Genomic DNA, 15,272 nt, shown 5'->3' with positions numbered 1-15,272 from the left:
CGTTTCCAACAGTTAGACACTATCTGCTGTCTTGCAAGATGACGACTGAAGTGTCCTTTCACACGTGTGCTTGAACTCCCACACATGCACACTGAGCACACACATGACACACACCTGTGCGCACACGAGCACACACACCTGTGCAACACACTCGAGCACATGCGTGCATACAGCACTTGCATGCACGCACACACTTGTGCACACACACTCGAGCACATGCACACACATGTGCAGACACGCCCAAGCACACACATGCACACACACATGCACGTGTGCTTGAGCATACGCACGCTTGGTTGAGCATACACGCACACACACACGCACACGCTCGAGCACATACACCTGTGCACACACGCTCGAGCACACACACTCGCCCTCCTCCAGCGCGGCTCCGTGCTGCATCCTATTGGCAGGTGGATGAGGCCGTTCCTAACTGCAGTCGCTGAGGGCTGAGCCTCGTCATTACCCGGGATCGTCCTGTTTCCCCTTCACCGTGTTTCCCTGGGGCTCGGTCAGGTCCAGACGCCGCGGCCGTGATTGCACCCTCCCGAGGATGTGTGTCTGGAGCCTTCTGCCGCTCTGGAACCTTCAGTCGCCCCCCTGGCCCTGGCACAGCTTGGGCCCCGGGCCTCTTGGCTCGTGCTGCAGGCGGTCGTGCCTGGTTTCCTGGGTTCTCCGTCCCAGGTGGCGTGTGGACTCTTGTCCACTCCCAAGAAGGGCAGGGAAGGGCCTGCACCGTGCCAGGAAGTGTCCTCTGTGCCCTCACGGGGCCGCCGTGGTTTTAGGGTCTGTCCTCATGGCTCACGAGGGCCGTTGCCTCGAGTTTCTGGTTGCTCATCCCCTTCCCTTGGTTTCCTCTGTCCCCGCGATTCCCGTCCCTCGGAGGCAGGAGGCCCATCCTGGCCTCCGGTCCCGTTCTGTCTCTGTTCTGCTTCCTGGGGCAGACGTCTCCCACCTTTGCACCAAGCGCCGCACTTGGGCGCCGTGGTGTCCCCAGCACCTTGTGTGCCCCGGGCGCCCCGGACAGTGTCCTGTGGGGCTTTGGGGGCAGCGCTTCCTGTCTCCAGGGCTGGTGGCGAGGGGCTGGGTGACCTGGATTTGCCCCCAAGGAGGCCACCTGGGGAGGTCGTGGGCACTGGGGTCGCCCCATGAGATCCGAAACCCTTTTCTGCCGGCCGTGTGGCCTTTGGCGCTTACCCCTCTGTGCCTCAGTGTCCCCGTCTGCGGTGTGAGCAGCGGTGGGGTGTCCTCGCAGCTGCTCGTGAGGACGGCGTGCAAGCCCGTGGAGGCCCGCAGGGAAGCGTGAGTGTGCCCGCTACTCTGGGCGCCAGCCCCAGCCGTTTCCTCGCCACGTTACACGGCTCTTCCCGGTGCCGCTCGCTCTGGGTTGTGTCCCCGTGTGTCCTGGGCTCCGTCTTCCACGTCCGACGTGCTCCCGTCAGGGGCTGGCAAGCGTGCGGGTGCCCGGCTTGCTGCGCCGAGACCTCCCCTCCAGGCTGGCGGTCACCCCTGTGTCCTCTCTTGCTGCTGGCTCCTCCCGCTCTCCCTGCACGGCCTGTCTCCCCTCGTGGGGCATCCGGGAAGCCAAGTCCAGCGGTGACCTCGGCAGGCATCTGGGATGTGAGGCCCGCACTCCTTGGAGCACGTGCGGGGCCCCCGGGGCCCCCCCTGACAGCTGTCCCGTTGGGGCCAGATTTCATCATCCGCTCCAACCACCACCGTCCCGTCGCAGCTGGAAGCAGCTGTGAGAACCAGCGCGTCCGTCGAGCCCGCCTGCGGATTTACCGGGAGCCGGGTGGCCCGTCTTCTTGCTGAGCTGTTCTGTCTGGGCACATGCAGTTGTGTGTCCTAAAGTTGTGTCACTTACTTAACAGCTGATGCATTTACTGTTGTTCTAAGATGAGTTACTGAACATAGTTTTACAACCTTGTTTTAATTTGTAACCCAGTAAGCACCGGTGGACATCCCGCCCGTAAACCAGAGCTCTTTGGGGTGCTCCGGAGTTCCTGGCCGTGGAGGGGCCCTGGCTGGCAGACGGCTCGGGCAGCCCGCTCTGTGGGCCCCCGCCGGCCCCGGGAGCTCGCAGGTCACAGTCCTGCCCTCTCGCGCTCTCGCGTGGGCTTTTGTCCAGGGCAGTGGAGTAGTGGCTGCGATGTGCTGGGAGCCCAGCCCGGCCTGCTGGGAGCGCCCCGTGGGCCGAGCCAGCGCCGTCGGGACGTGGCCGATCAGCCGCTCGCCGGACGGGTCTCTGTGCACACGGCACGTGTGCGGCCACCCGGGAAGCTGATGACACTGGAGGGTCCCGGGGGGCAGTTCATGTCTGGAGATGTCCCTTCCGCCGCCCTGGAGCTGTGGTTCACCGGAGAAGCAGGTGGGGCGGGCAGGAGGCCGAGTGCCCGCGGCCGGGACGGCCAGTGTCGTGTTCAGGAGGCGATACAGGCGGTCGTGTTCCAAGAGTGCTGGGACCGTGGGTGTCACTTCCTGCTCTCTGTGCGCCTGGGAGGCAGGGCCTCGTGTCCCCCTGATCTTACAGATGGGGTCGCTGAGCCCACAGAGGGTCAGTGTCCCGTCCGAGCTGCATTGGTGCCACGTGTTGGGGTGGGTCCGTCCTAGGCAGCCTGTCCCCAGCCCTCCTGCCGACTCGTGAGGCTCAGAACTGAGCTGGAGCCAGAGGCTTGGCGGGTTCACAAGCCCCGTGGGTTCTCAGCTCGGCAGGCAGGGGTGGGCTTGCTCAGGGGAGAGGTGATTCCCGGTGTCTGTCCTCACGTGAGGACAGTGGAACAGGTGGGCACCTGAAGGGGCTCAGTTGGGCTGAGATGCAGGGGTGGGGACGACGTGAAGCCAGGCCGGTGGGCTGGGCGGGCAGGGGCCCGAGTGATCCTGGGTCTGGAGCACTAACTCCTCTCCCTTCCTGCTTTTTGTCTCCTCCAGCTCTGTGGGAAGGCAGTGGCCCTGCTCTCTGTAAAAAGATGTCCTATGGATCCATCGCTGGCAGTGGCGGCCTGGGGAGCCACGGCCCTTTCGGGGGACCCTCCAGACAAGGCTATCAGCCCCTAGGTAATGACAGTGGCTCGTGGCGTTGGAAGGGTGGCAGGGGTGGCAGTGGGCGGGTCTCTGCTCTGTCGCGATGGTGGCAGGGGTAGGTGGGCTGTGGGAGCAGTGGTGCCTGTGGCCAGGGGCTGGGGCGGGGTGGTTGGTGTTGGACTGGGTCAGCACCAGGAGAGGCTTCACTGGGAGAGGCGGCCCGCCGTGGGGACGGACCTGGTGTCTGAGGCCATTCTGGCCTCAGGCTGGCACTCAGCAGGTGCCCCGAGCTGGTCTGAGGGTGCCTGGGGTACCTGGCCAACAGCTGAGTGGATGGATGGCCTAGACTGGTCTTCCTAATGACAGTGTGGTGCAGGGGTGTAATTTTTGCAACACACAGGGGAGGAAACTGAGGCCAGGTGGGCTTGGGGGCTCCATGCAGCTGGTGCAGGGCAGAGCGGGGACCCCCTTCTAGGACTCCCAAGTCCCCTTGCCCTGTCCCAGCACCGCCTCACTCTGAAAAGCGTGGTTTTGGCTTCTTTGTCTTCTTCCTACTTTTGCCTGTGTGTGTGTGTGTGTGTGTGTGTGTGTGTGTGTGTGTCCGTCCGTCCCCACAGGGCCCCCTGCTGCCTTCGCATGTCTCAGAACTTTGTTCCGTACAATTTATTATTCTGCCGTTTGCTGGCTTTGCTCCTGAATCCCTGATGTCGAATGTCGCTGTCCCCTTGCGTCTTCCTGCTCTGTGGCTGTGTGGCACCTGCACGGGTCCACGTGCGAGGGCCAGCGTGGGCGTCTGTTTGGGGTGCCGTCGCCTGGCAGGTGCAGGGGACCCGTTGGCTGTGTCTGGGCTGCCGCGCACCCGAGGCGCGTGCCGGTCCCGCTCCGGTGCCCCTGGTGCCCCGTCCTGGTCAGCTGTGTTGGCGCCACCCCGGTGCCCTTGGCGCCCGTCCCTGTCATGCCGCGTGGCAGCTGGTGGCGGCCGGTGGCCGTGTGCGGTCTGTGGGTGGGGAACAGTGTCTTCTGGCTTCGCTTTCCATTTCTCTGGTGACCGATGGGACGGGTCCATTTCTTCTCCAGCTGAGAACTCTTCGCCTTAATTCTCCTCTCAAGTTTGCCGTGTTCTTGCTGATCTGTAAGGGTCCCTTCTGCATCCGGGATGGACCCGTCGTCAGCTGGCCCTCCGCATCTTTGCCCGGCGGGGGCCTGCTTCCCTCTGTGGTGCCTGCTGGGCGGGTGCGGGCTGCTAGAGCGCCTGAGCGTGCCTGCGGTTTCTGCCACCTTTGCACTTTGGTTCAGTGTGACAAATCCTGGCACGAGCTGGTACCGGGTTTCCTTTCCTACGACGAGATTTGGTTTTCCGGGGTCAGTCTTTCACTCACCTGGACTTCTGTTTACGGCGAGAGGTGTGTGCGGGGGTGGGGCCGTGATGCTGTTTCTCTAGTCCTGGGGCTAGTCTCCGAAGATGCCGTCCCATCCTGCAGGCCTGCAGAGCCAGAGTCCTGGGACAGCTTCCGCGTGGGCTCGCTTGGTCACTTTTTCTCTTCCTGCCCCAAATCCCGCCTTCGTTTTCAGGGTTACGGGTTTTGGTATTTTTTACGTAAGTTGCCCTACTTGTTTTTCTCAGACATGGCTTGGGTGTTTCTGGCCCTTCGTTCTTGAACATGAACTTCAGACTCCCGCCCCTCGGGCCTGGAGCATTGGCGGGAGCTGCCGTGCACCTGCCGCACTCACCTGGTACAGGTGAGTCCTGGCCCCGTCATCGCCGTGGGCTTCCGGTCCGTGAGCGCGCCTTTCTCTTCCTCCGATCTTCTTCCGTATCGTTCAGTAAAGTCTTACAACTTTTACCGTAGAAATCTTACATACCTTTCGTTAGCTCTGCTCTCACGAAGAAAATGTGTTTGTCGATGCTGTCGTAAGCGGCACCGTTCTGGATATTACGCGTTCGAAATCTTTGTTGCTGGTTCACATACACAGTAACTGGTTTTTTAAAAAAGCAGTCTTGGGGCGCCTGGGTGGCGCAGTCGGTTAAGCGTCCGACTTCAGCCAGGTCACGATCTCGGGGTCCGTGAGTTGGAGCCCCGTGTCGGGCTCTGGGCTGATGGCTCAGAGCCTGGAGCCTGTTTCTGATTCTGTGTCTCCCTCTCTCTCTGCCCCTCCCCCATTCATGCTCTGTCTCTCTCTGTCCCAAAAATAAATAAATGTTGGAAAAAAAAATTTTAAAAAAGCAGTCTTGACGTTTTATTTACTTTTTAAACTTTCAAGTTGTGGACGGTTTGAAACATAGAAAAGTGGACATTGCAGCGCCTGGGTGACTCACTTGGTTAAGCGTCTGACTCTTGATTCCGATCGGGTCATGATCTCAGGGTCATGGGATCAAGCCCCGTGTCGGGCTCCATGCTGACAGCACAGCACCTGCTTGGGATTCCCTCTCCCCCCCCCCCCCCAACCCCCGTCTCCCCCCCCCTCCGTCTGCCACCCGCCCCCCTGCTCGTGTGTGCACTCATGCCCCCTCTCTCTCAAAAAAAGAAAAGCAAGGAGTAGACACGATAACGTAGCGAGCCCCGGGGCTGCCCGCTCCACCTCGTCAGGTGTCTGCTCGTGGCCCGTCCAGCTCCTCGTGCCCTCGGCCTGCCCCTGCGTCATTCTGCGGTGAGTCCCAGACATAGCGCGCACCCTCTGTTGACGTGTCCACGTGCCTCTGAGCGCCCCCAGAGGGCCTGGTCGCATGTGCCCCGCTGTCAATCACGGCTCGGTGGCCTCGCGCTGGGAAGCGGGACCCTGGGAAGACCCGTGTGCTGACGGGCCTCCTACGTCTCTCGGAAGCTCGAGCTTCTCCACCGTTTTGGCCCTTTTTTCCTCGAAGTTTTTTTCTTGAAGAAACCCCGTGTTTCCTGCGGAGCGTAGTTGATTTTTGCCCCCCAACTTCATATCCTGCCGTTTTGCCAGACTCCTGTTGACCGCAATCATTGTCTGGATGGTGTCATTCGTAAATAGTGACATGTTTTTCTCTTCTTCCCCGGTGCGTTCGCCCTTCTGCCTTCCTGAGCCGCTCAGAGCCTCTGTGATGCCGACGACAGGGTGTTTGTTTCCTGTGTGAGTCTCTGGAGGGACAGGGCTCCGTGTTCCTTAAGTGTTTCTGGATTTTGCTGGAAAAGCATCGGGCGTAGTGTTCCCTTTGGGGAATGCTTTTTAGATTAGCGCTTCATGTCTCCAGTTGTAAAAACTACCCAGGCTCTCTATTTCCTCTTGGGTCATTTTGGTTAAATCAAAGTGAGACCTCCGTCTGCTTCATGTAAAAACGTTCGAATTTATGGAAGTGAAATGTAGACAGTAGCCGCTGGTTGCCGATGAGGCAGCCCTGTGGCGTCGCTGAGGGCCTGGCCGGGGGCCGCCTGCCCTACGCTGCCCCTGCCCCACCACCTGGACGTGCGTGACCTCCCACGGACCGCGGCAAATCCCAAAGGCTGGGAGCGCTCACTCTTGCGGTGGCTGCTGTGTTACTAACAGTCAAGGTATCTGGATCGCATTCTTTTTTTTTATTCCTGATAGAGTTTGTTTGTACCTTCCTTATTTTCTTCTTTTACGATCGTGTTGACTGAGGCTTGGCAGTTCTGTAAGTCTCTCTGACAAACTGACTCCTGACTTTCTTGACACCTTCCAGTACATGCGTCTGTACGTGATTGATCTCTGCTCACGTTTTTATTGTTTTCTTCCTTTTTTCTTGAAGCTGGAGCTGTTTGATTTTTGTGACTCCTGAGGAGGATGTTTACCTCATTCGTGTTCAGTTTTTATTCTTTTGTAATAAAACCACTTTAGATTATAAATGTCCAAATAATCACTGCTTTCGTTGAGCGTCAGACATTTAAAAGTATATACTATTCTTAAGTTAGACTTCGGGTGTATTTTCTCATTTCCGTTATGATTTCTTCTTTGACTCGGGATTTATTTCAAACTGTGGTTCATCGTTTCCAAATATATGTGTTTTTTTTCTGGCTATCTTTAAAAAATGATTCTACTTAATTGCATTTTTGCCAGAAGAGGATCTGTATTGTCCTGATTTGTTGACAGTTGTCGGGACCCGGCTGCTTATACTGTGTCCTCTGCGGGGCGCCCTGCAAAGGGTCCGGGTAGGGACCTGGGTGGTGGGGCCGGGCGGAGACCCCCGTGTGCGGGAGCGGCTGCCGTCACCCGGGACCCGCTGTGCACCGAGCCCTGGGGTACATGTGACCCTGGAGGGAGTCATGCAGAGCTTAGGGTGACCTTTTCGTGGAGGAGTCACAGCAGGAAGTTGACTGGCCGACAACTAACACGTGAAGAACTCACATAAATCGAAGGGAAACCCGACAGTCCTCACGCAAGCGGGCCAACTCGCGAGCTCACTGCGGACGGGAGGCCTCACTGTGCCCAGAGAGACGGACTTGGAGGTGACCGCATGCCGGCTCGCTCCGGAGGGGAGGGCACGGGCAGTTCCCGGACCCCGCAGCCTGCCCTCTCCTGGCCCGGTGCCGCCGCCTCCTGGATGGCTGGGAAGTCACCGACCTGTGGGCAGGGGTGCCGGGTGCGGCGGTGGCCGACCAGAGGATTCGCTGAGCGAGCCGGTGGGGCGAGGCGCAGCCTGGGTCGGGCTGTGATGGCGGTGTTAGCGTCAGTTGAAGGTGGCCGGGCGGCCTCTGCACATGTCCAGACGTGGTGACGGGTGTGCTGACTGGAGGACGTGGAGCCGTGCCCGGAGTGTTCTAATTGTGCGTGACCCCTGCCCCCACGGTAACAGTGTTCGCCTCCAGATGCCGTCATCACAGATGATCTGTATCGTTTTCTTATAACTGCGTTCAAACTTCTCCTCGCAACCGTGTGTGTTCTAATAGTCAGAAACAATAGTTGTCTCCGGACCCCCTCAAAGTTCAAGGGTCATGTGATTCCGGAGGGCAGGCCACACGGGCTCCTCCATAGGTGTCTGGGGACCGTGTGGACTCAGCAGGAGGAGGTGGGCAGGGCCCGGGCTTGCCGTGGCCAGATGCCAGCGTGGCGAGGTCATCGGGTGGCGATGCGGGCGCCAGCCAGGCCTCCAGTCTCCCTGCCCCCACGGGGGGAGCTCTGGGGGGCCCGAAGCACAGGGTGACCCCAGTTGCCAGGTACCTGGACGCTGTTACCCGGGGAATGCGTGCCTGCAGGGGCGCCTGGCAGGTGTCTGGGGAGAGGACCCGCCCCGCAGGCTCCCCACGAAGCCCTTCAGGAAGAGGGGCTGCGGGAGACGGGCCCTGGCCTGGAGGCTCGTGCTCAGACCCACAGATGCCTCCGTGTCGGCCCTCGGCCCCCGCCTCCCTCTCACGTGCCGTGACCGTCCGGGGCCGCGCCTGCCTCCCCACACACGGAGGAGAGTTCTCTCGGTCTGACTCGGAGACGTGCTTGTTGCAGTTCTCTGTGGCCGGGGAGCCTCCACCCTCGAGTAAGCCGGCTGCCGTCCTGCCGTCCCGCGTCCTTCCCCTGATGGCCCAGGCACAGGGGCCACCTTCCCGGAAGGGTGGAGGCTCCTCCCGAGGGGTGCCCTCCTCCCCGAGTCTGGCCGGGGGCCCCGGGGGCTGCCTGTGTGCTTTGGGTTCTTGCTGCCTGGAGACCTCTCCCACCCCGGGTGGGGTCCTAGGGCGATTGCTTGGTACAGCCCTTCTGTTCCTGTCACACTGGGCCGCCGTGCCCCTCCTCCCCCCCGCCCCCTGCAGAGCGGTGTCCTTTGCTGTCCCCTCTGGGGAGATGCAAGTCTCAGGCCTTTTCCCGGAAGGAGCTGCCCCTTCAGGAGCTCTGAGCTGGGAATGGCCTGGGACAGGCCGTGTCCCTGGGTTTCAGGGCAGCTGTCAGTGTGGTCAGGTCCGCCGACACCTTCTAGAACTCGCTCCCTGAAAACTGCCTTTTCAGAGAGAGCTCCAGAGAGAACAGGGTCACACAGACAGCCCCGGGCTCTGGTTTGGGTGGCCCCAGGCTGCACGCACCCCCTCATCGACTCAAGGTGCCATGGATTGAAGGGCACATCTCTCAGAGACGTAAAGGTGTTTTTATAAGGCGTGTCTTTGGTTGACGCATTACGGGAAAATGTGTCCAGGAAGTGTTTTTGAATACATGAAAATTACCAAGTGTCTCCCCTGGGGGACCAGCCCCACGATGGGAGCCTGTTGGGGGCCAGGGAGCAGGAGGAGGCCGCCCAGGTGCCCGGAGCCACTGCCCCTCAGCTGTGCAGCCGAGAGGCAGGAGGGCGGGTTTTATATTTATCTTCACTGCCCAGAAGCCACGGAACAACATTCTTACAACAGAATGTTCCCGTGCCTGGTTGCTGTGGTGATTTTGAACTGCCGTAAACATCCCTAAGGCCTTGCTCCCCGTTTGTGTAGATCATTTGTTTCAGACAGGTGACCGGTAACACCCGCTGAAGGCCTGGGCTGGTCTGTGGGCCGTGCCTCAAGGCCCTGCTCTAGGCGATTTCGTCCTTGTTTGGGGTCACCTTTTGGAGTAATTGTGGTTCAAAGAAAGATCTGGAGCATTTAAAGTATTGAACTTGGTGCTGGCCTCCGGCAGAGGGTTTGGCAGTCTGGGAGGGCTTCTTGGAGGAGGTGGGACTGAATGGAGCTTCTTGGCGTGGATGCTTGGAGGGCTCAGGGCACCTGCTGTCCTGTGTGGGGGCCTTGCTCTGCCAGCAGCACCCGAGCTGCTCTGTGGACGGGCTGGGTGTAACTGTGACTGTCCCTTGCTGTCTGTAGAGTGCGCTAAATGTTGGACCGAGTATGGAATACGCCATTTCCCCTGCCCGTCGCCAGAGAGCAGCCCGCAGGACCCCTGTGTGGGCAAGGACGGGGAAGGTGATCTGGGGTCGGCGGGCACGCCCAGAGGCCCGAGGGCCAGGAAGCGAGGTACTTCCGCTCGGGTGCTGGGTCCGGGAGGGTTCCGGGGAAGGCCGCCCAGAGATGCCCAGCGCCAAGGAGGGAGGGTCAGCAGGTGGGAGCTGGGCGAGGCGGCCTGAGGCTGGCCGGGATTCTGGTTGGTCTGTACCTCCCCCCCGCTAGCCTCTCCCTTCTCCAGGGACGGCAGATGGTGTGGCCGGGCTGGACTGGTGACAGAGGGGTGCGGCATGAGGACTTGTGCTGGTCGGGGCCCCGTGGGCTCCAGGGATGAGGCTCAGACCTGTGGGACTGGTTCCCTTGGCCCCTTCACTCCGGAGCCAGGATTCTCCCCGCAGGGGGCGCTGGTGAGGGAGAGTCGGGGTCCCTGGCGTGCGCTGTAGGGAGGGCAGGGGCTGTGGGCCTCTGTAGAGGTCGCCTTCTGATTGACGGGGACCTGGAGGGAGACAGGCGGGGGGCTGCTCTCTGCGTGCTCCGCGGGGCTTAGACATCCCTCTGCCCTCAGGGGCTTTCTCCTCACGCTTGGGAAACCCGTGGTCTGATGGGGGAGCTGCCTCCTCTGCCCTTACAGATGGCCCCCTGCACCCCCGGCAGGCATGTGCCGGCTGGGGACAGAGCTCCCAGCTGGGCAGAGGCCCGAGGACCTGCTGCTTTGCACGCCCAGCCCCGGACCCCCGTGTGTTGAGGACCGCAGGCTGCGGGGGCTCGGAGGGGCGGGGCGGGGCCTCTCAGCCAGGGCCGCCGGGCGCGTCCGTGGCCAGGCTGTCCCCTGGGGAGGGATGACCTGGGAATGCTCCTGCCTGTCTGGTTCCTTGGCTCCCGATGACGGCTGCCAGAGGTGGCCCTTTCTGGAGACGTGCCCCGCAGCCCGGAAGTGAAGCGCCTTGCCCGCGGAGCCTAGTCGGACCTGTGGACACCCACAGGGAGGGGCCGGCAGTGTCCTGAAGCCGAAGCCGGAGAGGAGGCGCCCTGGGGGCCACCCCGCCGGCCCAGGGCCTTACACACCCGCCTTTTGGTGCCGTTCCAGGGCCAGGGGTCGCCCCCGAAGGCAGCGGGACACCAGAGCCCGGCTCACCGCCTGCCGCAAGCCCAAGGAAGGACTCTGCTGGCGGGGCCCACGGCCGGCTGGCGGGGCCCGGCGCCACGCGGGCCAAGAAGAGGAAACCCAACTTCTGCCCGCAGGAGACAGAGGTCCTGGTGTCCAAGGTCAGCAAGCACCACCAGCTGCTGTTCGGCACGGGGCTGCTGAAGGCCGAGCCCACCCGCAGGTACCACGTGTGGAGCCGCATCCTGCAGGCCGTGAACGCCCTGGGCTACTGCCGCCGGGACGTCGTGGACCTCAAGCACAAGTGGAGGGACCTGCGCGCTGTCGTGCGGCGCAAGCTGGGCGACCTCCGCCACGTGGCCCGCGGCCCCGGCCGGCTCCAGGCCTCGGCCCTCACGCCTGTGGAGCAGGTGGTGGCCGAGACCTTCTCCTGCCAGGCCCCCGCCCCGGAGGGCCTCGGCCTGGAGCCGCTCAGAGGTGAGTGCCTTGCCCCGGCCGTCCGGCCGGCGGGAGGCGCAGGCCCGCGGTGGCCTGCTCGTGGCCAGGCCTCGGTCCTCCCGCCACGCTCTCCTCCCCTCTCCTCTTCCCCACCTGCACCACCTCCGGTGGCTCCCGCCCCCGGACTGGCGCACTCGCCTGCCCGCACGGGGACAGCCTTCTGAATGTCCGGGCGTGGCAGGTGGATCCACCTCAGCCCTGACCCTCGCGGCTGCAGAGCGGGGAGCCGGGCACACGACACGGTCTTCCCCCGAGGACTCCGCTTCCTGCCTCTGGACCCCGGCCCCCAGGAGGAAACGCGTTTCCTGTTGCTGTCCCGTGTACGCGCACACACCCGAAACACGCGGGTTTCGTGCGCTCACCCCACGTCACCCTCTGTGCCTCGGCGTGCCCCTCTCTTGCTCTCCTGTCCCGTCCAGGGCTCTTAGCCTGTGCGTGAAGTAAAGCGCTCCCGCCGACTCTCTGGTTTTAAGGCCTGGGTGGTAGAGCTGGGGTTTGGCCTGACGCCCAGAGCCGGCCCCGTGGCATCGGGATGCGGCGGGGGTGGGCGCCTTGAGTTCTCTGGGGCGTGCTGCCCTGTGGGGGTCACTTCTCGAAGGTTCCTGTCGGGCACAGGGGGTCGGGGGACCCGTGGAGGTCCAGCGGGGCGTCAGAGAGCCGAGTGGGTGGGTCCCAGACAGGTGCCGAGACTGCTGGGTGGGGCTTTGCAGCGGCAGCAGCCTTGGGGCCAGAGGCGGAGGAAGGCTGGTGGGGAGGGGGGTGGACGGCAGGTACAGGGGAGGTGTGGGGGGCGTGCAGGTCATCTGTGCGTGCCTCCTTGGTCATCGGGACTGCCGGTGTTAGGTCCTGAGGACCGTTTCTAAGTCCGTACCTGGTGTTCGGCTTTGAAACGGGACCAGAAAATACACAAAGAACGTCAGAAACAAAACAGAAGCAGACACGTGTTTGTGCAGCAGACAGGACAGGCGTTGCCTCGCTTCTCCCCCGCCAGCCCCGCATTTGGGGACGTCGTCTCCGCCGGTGGCGGGCAAGGCGGTGGTCTGGGTGCCGCTGCCTGCGGTGTCCTCAGTGGCACCTGGTGCTGGCTGGGGCCACGAAGCAGTGGGATCCTGAGGCTGAGGGCCTCCTGCTCTGTAATGTCAGGCGTGGACACCTCCGTGGCCTGCCGTGGGCAGCGGGAGAGCTCGAGGTGCCCAGAACCTGTGCCTCCGTTCCTTGGTTCCCGTGTTCTTCCCGGACGGAGCCCAACGCTTGCCTCCCTCCTCCAAGACCGGACTGCTGCCCCGCACCCCGAGCTTGAGGCCCCCTCCTCCCTGGCCCTGCTGACCCTGAGCCCGCTTGCGGCCCTGCTGTGGCCCTGGCCCCAGACTGAGCCCTGCGTGGTCCCTCGGGCTCCCCTCTGCCTCCTGGGTCTCCCCTTCCCCCCGTGGGGGGAGGGGGGCCGGCGCATTCGGCTCAGGGTGGAGGTGCTGTCACTGGTGGGGGACCCAACCGCACACCTTCCTCCCAGCCCCGCCCTCCGGCTCCTCCCCCTCCAGCACTCTCCCCCTCCCCCTCCCCCCAGGTCCCTGTCCCTGTTGCAGGCCCTGAGGCAGGAGTGTGGCCCCCCTGGCAGGGCTCCCTACGGGCCCCTCGGGCCCTTGGCTCCCAGCACCGGGCTTTCCCGGCTTTGTGATGGTTGTCCACACACCTTCTCACCTCCCTGGCACCGTGGCCTGCCGCACACCTGGGTTTCGGGGAGTGGCTGAGCATGTGTGGGAGGCTCCATGGTGTGGCCCGGGTGCAGGTGGCGGGCCTCGCTCCGCACCGGGGACGTCCTGCTGCCCGCCCAGACTTGGATCTGGTCACATGGCCTTTCTTCCCCAGAGCACTTTGCGGGGGGGGGGGCTGTTGCTGCAGAACAAGGAGACGATCTCTCCGGGAGAAACAGGAAAGTACAGAGTACCTGTGTATTCAGGGTCATCCCCCTGAGATTTGGTGCTGTCCCTGCCTCTCCCTGGAACGCAGCCCCTCCCTGGGTCCTCCTTGGTGCCCTCAGCACGGGCCCCGGGCCGAGAGGCCAGGCGCCCCCAACCCCGCACCTCCTCTCGCCCTGTCCAGTGGGGGCTCCCTGCTGCTTAGGAAGGAGGACGCCTCTGATGCCCAGAGGATCCCGTGCTGTTCCTCTTTCCTTCCTGTGCCTCATGCACACGTGGGTCAGGATCCACTCCCCCCACCCCCCCCCCCCACCGCCGCCTCGCTTCCTCCCTCCGCTTGGTGCAGGGGCAGAGATCCAGCCTGTGTCCGCAGGGTGAGTAGACCCAGAAGTGGAGCGTCCTGTGACGCCCGAACGTTGTGACTCCGGTCTGCTCTTAGAGCGCCTCGGTTCTGAGTTTCCGCTCCGGTTGGCAGAGGTGGGGCTGGCCAGGGGGTCTCCCTGTGCTGCTGCTCCAGCCGTGTTCTGGGCTGTGGGGTACACCCGCTGGGGCTCCCCGTGTTGTGCGGCTGTGATGAGCATGTGAGGCTCAGAAGGGGGATGCCCTCAGGGGACTGGTCCCCCAGCTCTGCTCACTGTCTGCCCCAGTGCACAGGGGCCCCGTGGGGTGGGAGGCAGGCGGGCACTGGTGACCCCACGGGGTTCCACGGAATCGGCAGCTGCTTGGCTGGGCCCGGAGGCCAGAGGTGTGTGGTCCCCTGTGGAGGCCGGCTGTGTGTGTGTGGCGGGGGAGCCGAGGGGCCGGCCAGGGGGCCTTGTCCTTCCCTTTGCCGCCGGTGCCCGTTGGGTGTGCTTGGACTTGCCCTCACTGGGGGTTGCTCAGCGTGGGGCTCGCACATCCCCGCGTCCTGTCTGTGGGACGGCCAGTGTCGTCCAGGGAACGGGCTGCTGCTGTCATCACCAGCCTCCTCGGGGCCCTGGGTCTGTGCGGGCGCGGTGCTGGCGGACCCCCAGCAGCCCACCCGGGCAGCAGCGCCCGCGCACTGGGCCGCTGGGTTTCTCCCAGACCTGTCTGCTCTGGACCCGAGAGGCCCCCTGACTTCCTTGCTCATCCCGCGTCTGGGGCACCGTACTGCCACTCGGCCTCCTCCTGCCTGGCCCGAGTGGGCACGCAGTCCTTCAGCCAGCCCTTGGCGGCGGGGCAGAGCCCAGCTGTCCGGCCGGCCCATGTGACGGGGCAGGTGGGGGCGATGTGCGGCTCCAGGGGGCTCCAGCGCTGGTCCCTCCAGCACTGGTGGCTGGGCCGCTGCCTCTGGACCCGGCAGCATGAAGGGCAGGTGTCTGGAGCAGACGTGGAGCTGGGCCCTGTAGGGGACAGAGGGCATTGCCAAGTGTGCGTTGGAAGCCTCGAGTCCCCGTCCTGCCCTGGGCACCTCTGTGGAGATGCTCAGGTGGTTCCCCGGATTTGCGTGCTCAGGAAGGAGCGTCCCGTTGTCTCTGCAGAGGGCGGGGGTGCTGGAGGGCCGTCCGTGTGTCTGTGCCCCGGGAGCCTGTCCTTCTGTCTGCCCTGATGGATGGTTTTGTGGTTGCCGGCTTTTGGCCGGGTGGAGGTACTGGGAACATTTGTATAAAATCTTTGCATTGACAGATAGTGTCACTCTTGTGGGGGTTGATTGATAAACTTTCCAAGAAAGTTTCTAAGAAACTGGCTGTCCCACTATTGGGTCCTGCAGCCATGAGCTTGGGTTTACCCTTCATTCCCGCCACCACTTGGGGTTGATTTTGGTCTTGCTGTACTGGGCTGTTGGAGGGGTCGGGCTGTGCTGGGGGTGGGGCTGTGCTGAGGGGGCGGGGCTTGCTGGGTGGGGCGGGGCTGTGCTGGGGGCGGGGCTGTGTTAGGCTGTGC

The 15,272-nt window shown here is 63.1% G+C and overlaps 1 protein-coding gene across 17 annotated transcripts in view; it reads left to right on the top strand.

The window, feature by feature from the left end:
• TSNARE1 (t-SNARE domain containing 1) overlaps positions 1-15,272 on the top strand; it is a 156,657-nt gene that overhangs the window by 33,550 nt on the left and 107,835 nt on the right. For 13 of the 17 annotated variants that reach the window (XM_040494574.1, XM_040494573.1, XM_040494569.1 and 10 more), the window contains exons 2-4: positions 2,932-3,057; positions 9,771-9,920; positions 10,936-11,430. In XM_040494574.1, the coding sequence (XP_040350508.1) occupies positions 2,932-3,057; positions 9,771-9,920; positions 10,936-11,430 (771 nt within the window). Of the gene's footprint in view, positions 1-2,931; positions 3,058-4,648; positions 4,765-9,770; positions 9,921-10,935; positions 11,431-15,272 lie in introns of those variants that run through there. The other 4 variants (XM_040494564.1, XM_040494568.1, XM_040494565.1 and 1 more) reach the window with 4 other exon arrangements.

This window comes from Herpailurus yagouaroundi, unplaced genomic scaffold, assembly GCF_014898765.1.
Source record: "Herpailurus yagouaroundi ecotype Mexico unplaced genomic scaffold, PumYag 186, whole genome shotgun sequence".
Lineage (NCBI taxonomy): Eukaryota > Metazoa > Chordata > Mammalia > Carnivora > Felidae > Herpailurus > Herpailurus yagouaroundi.
The sequence above is the reverse complement of the archived record's forward strand: the minus strand, read 5'-3'. Positions and strand labels throughout refer to the sequence as shown.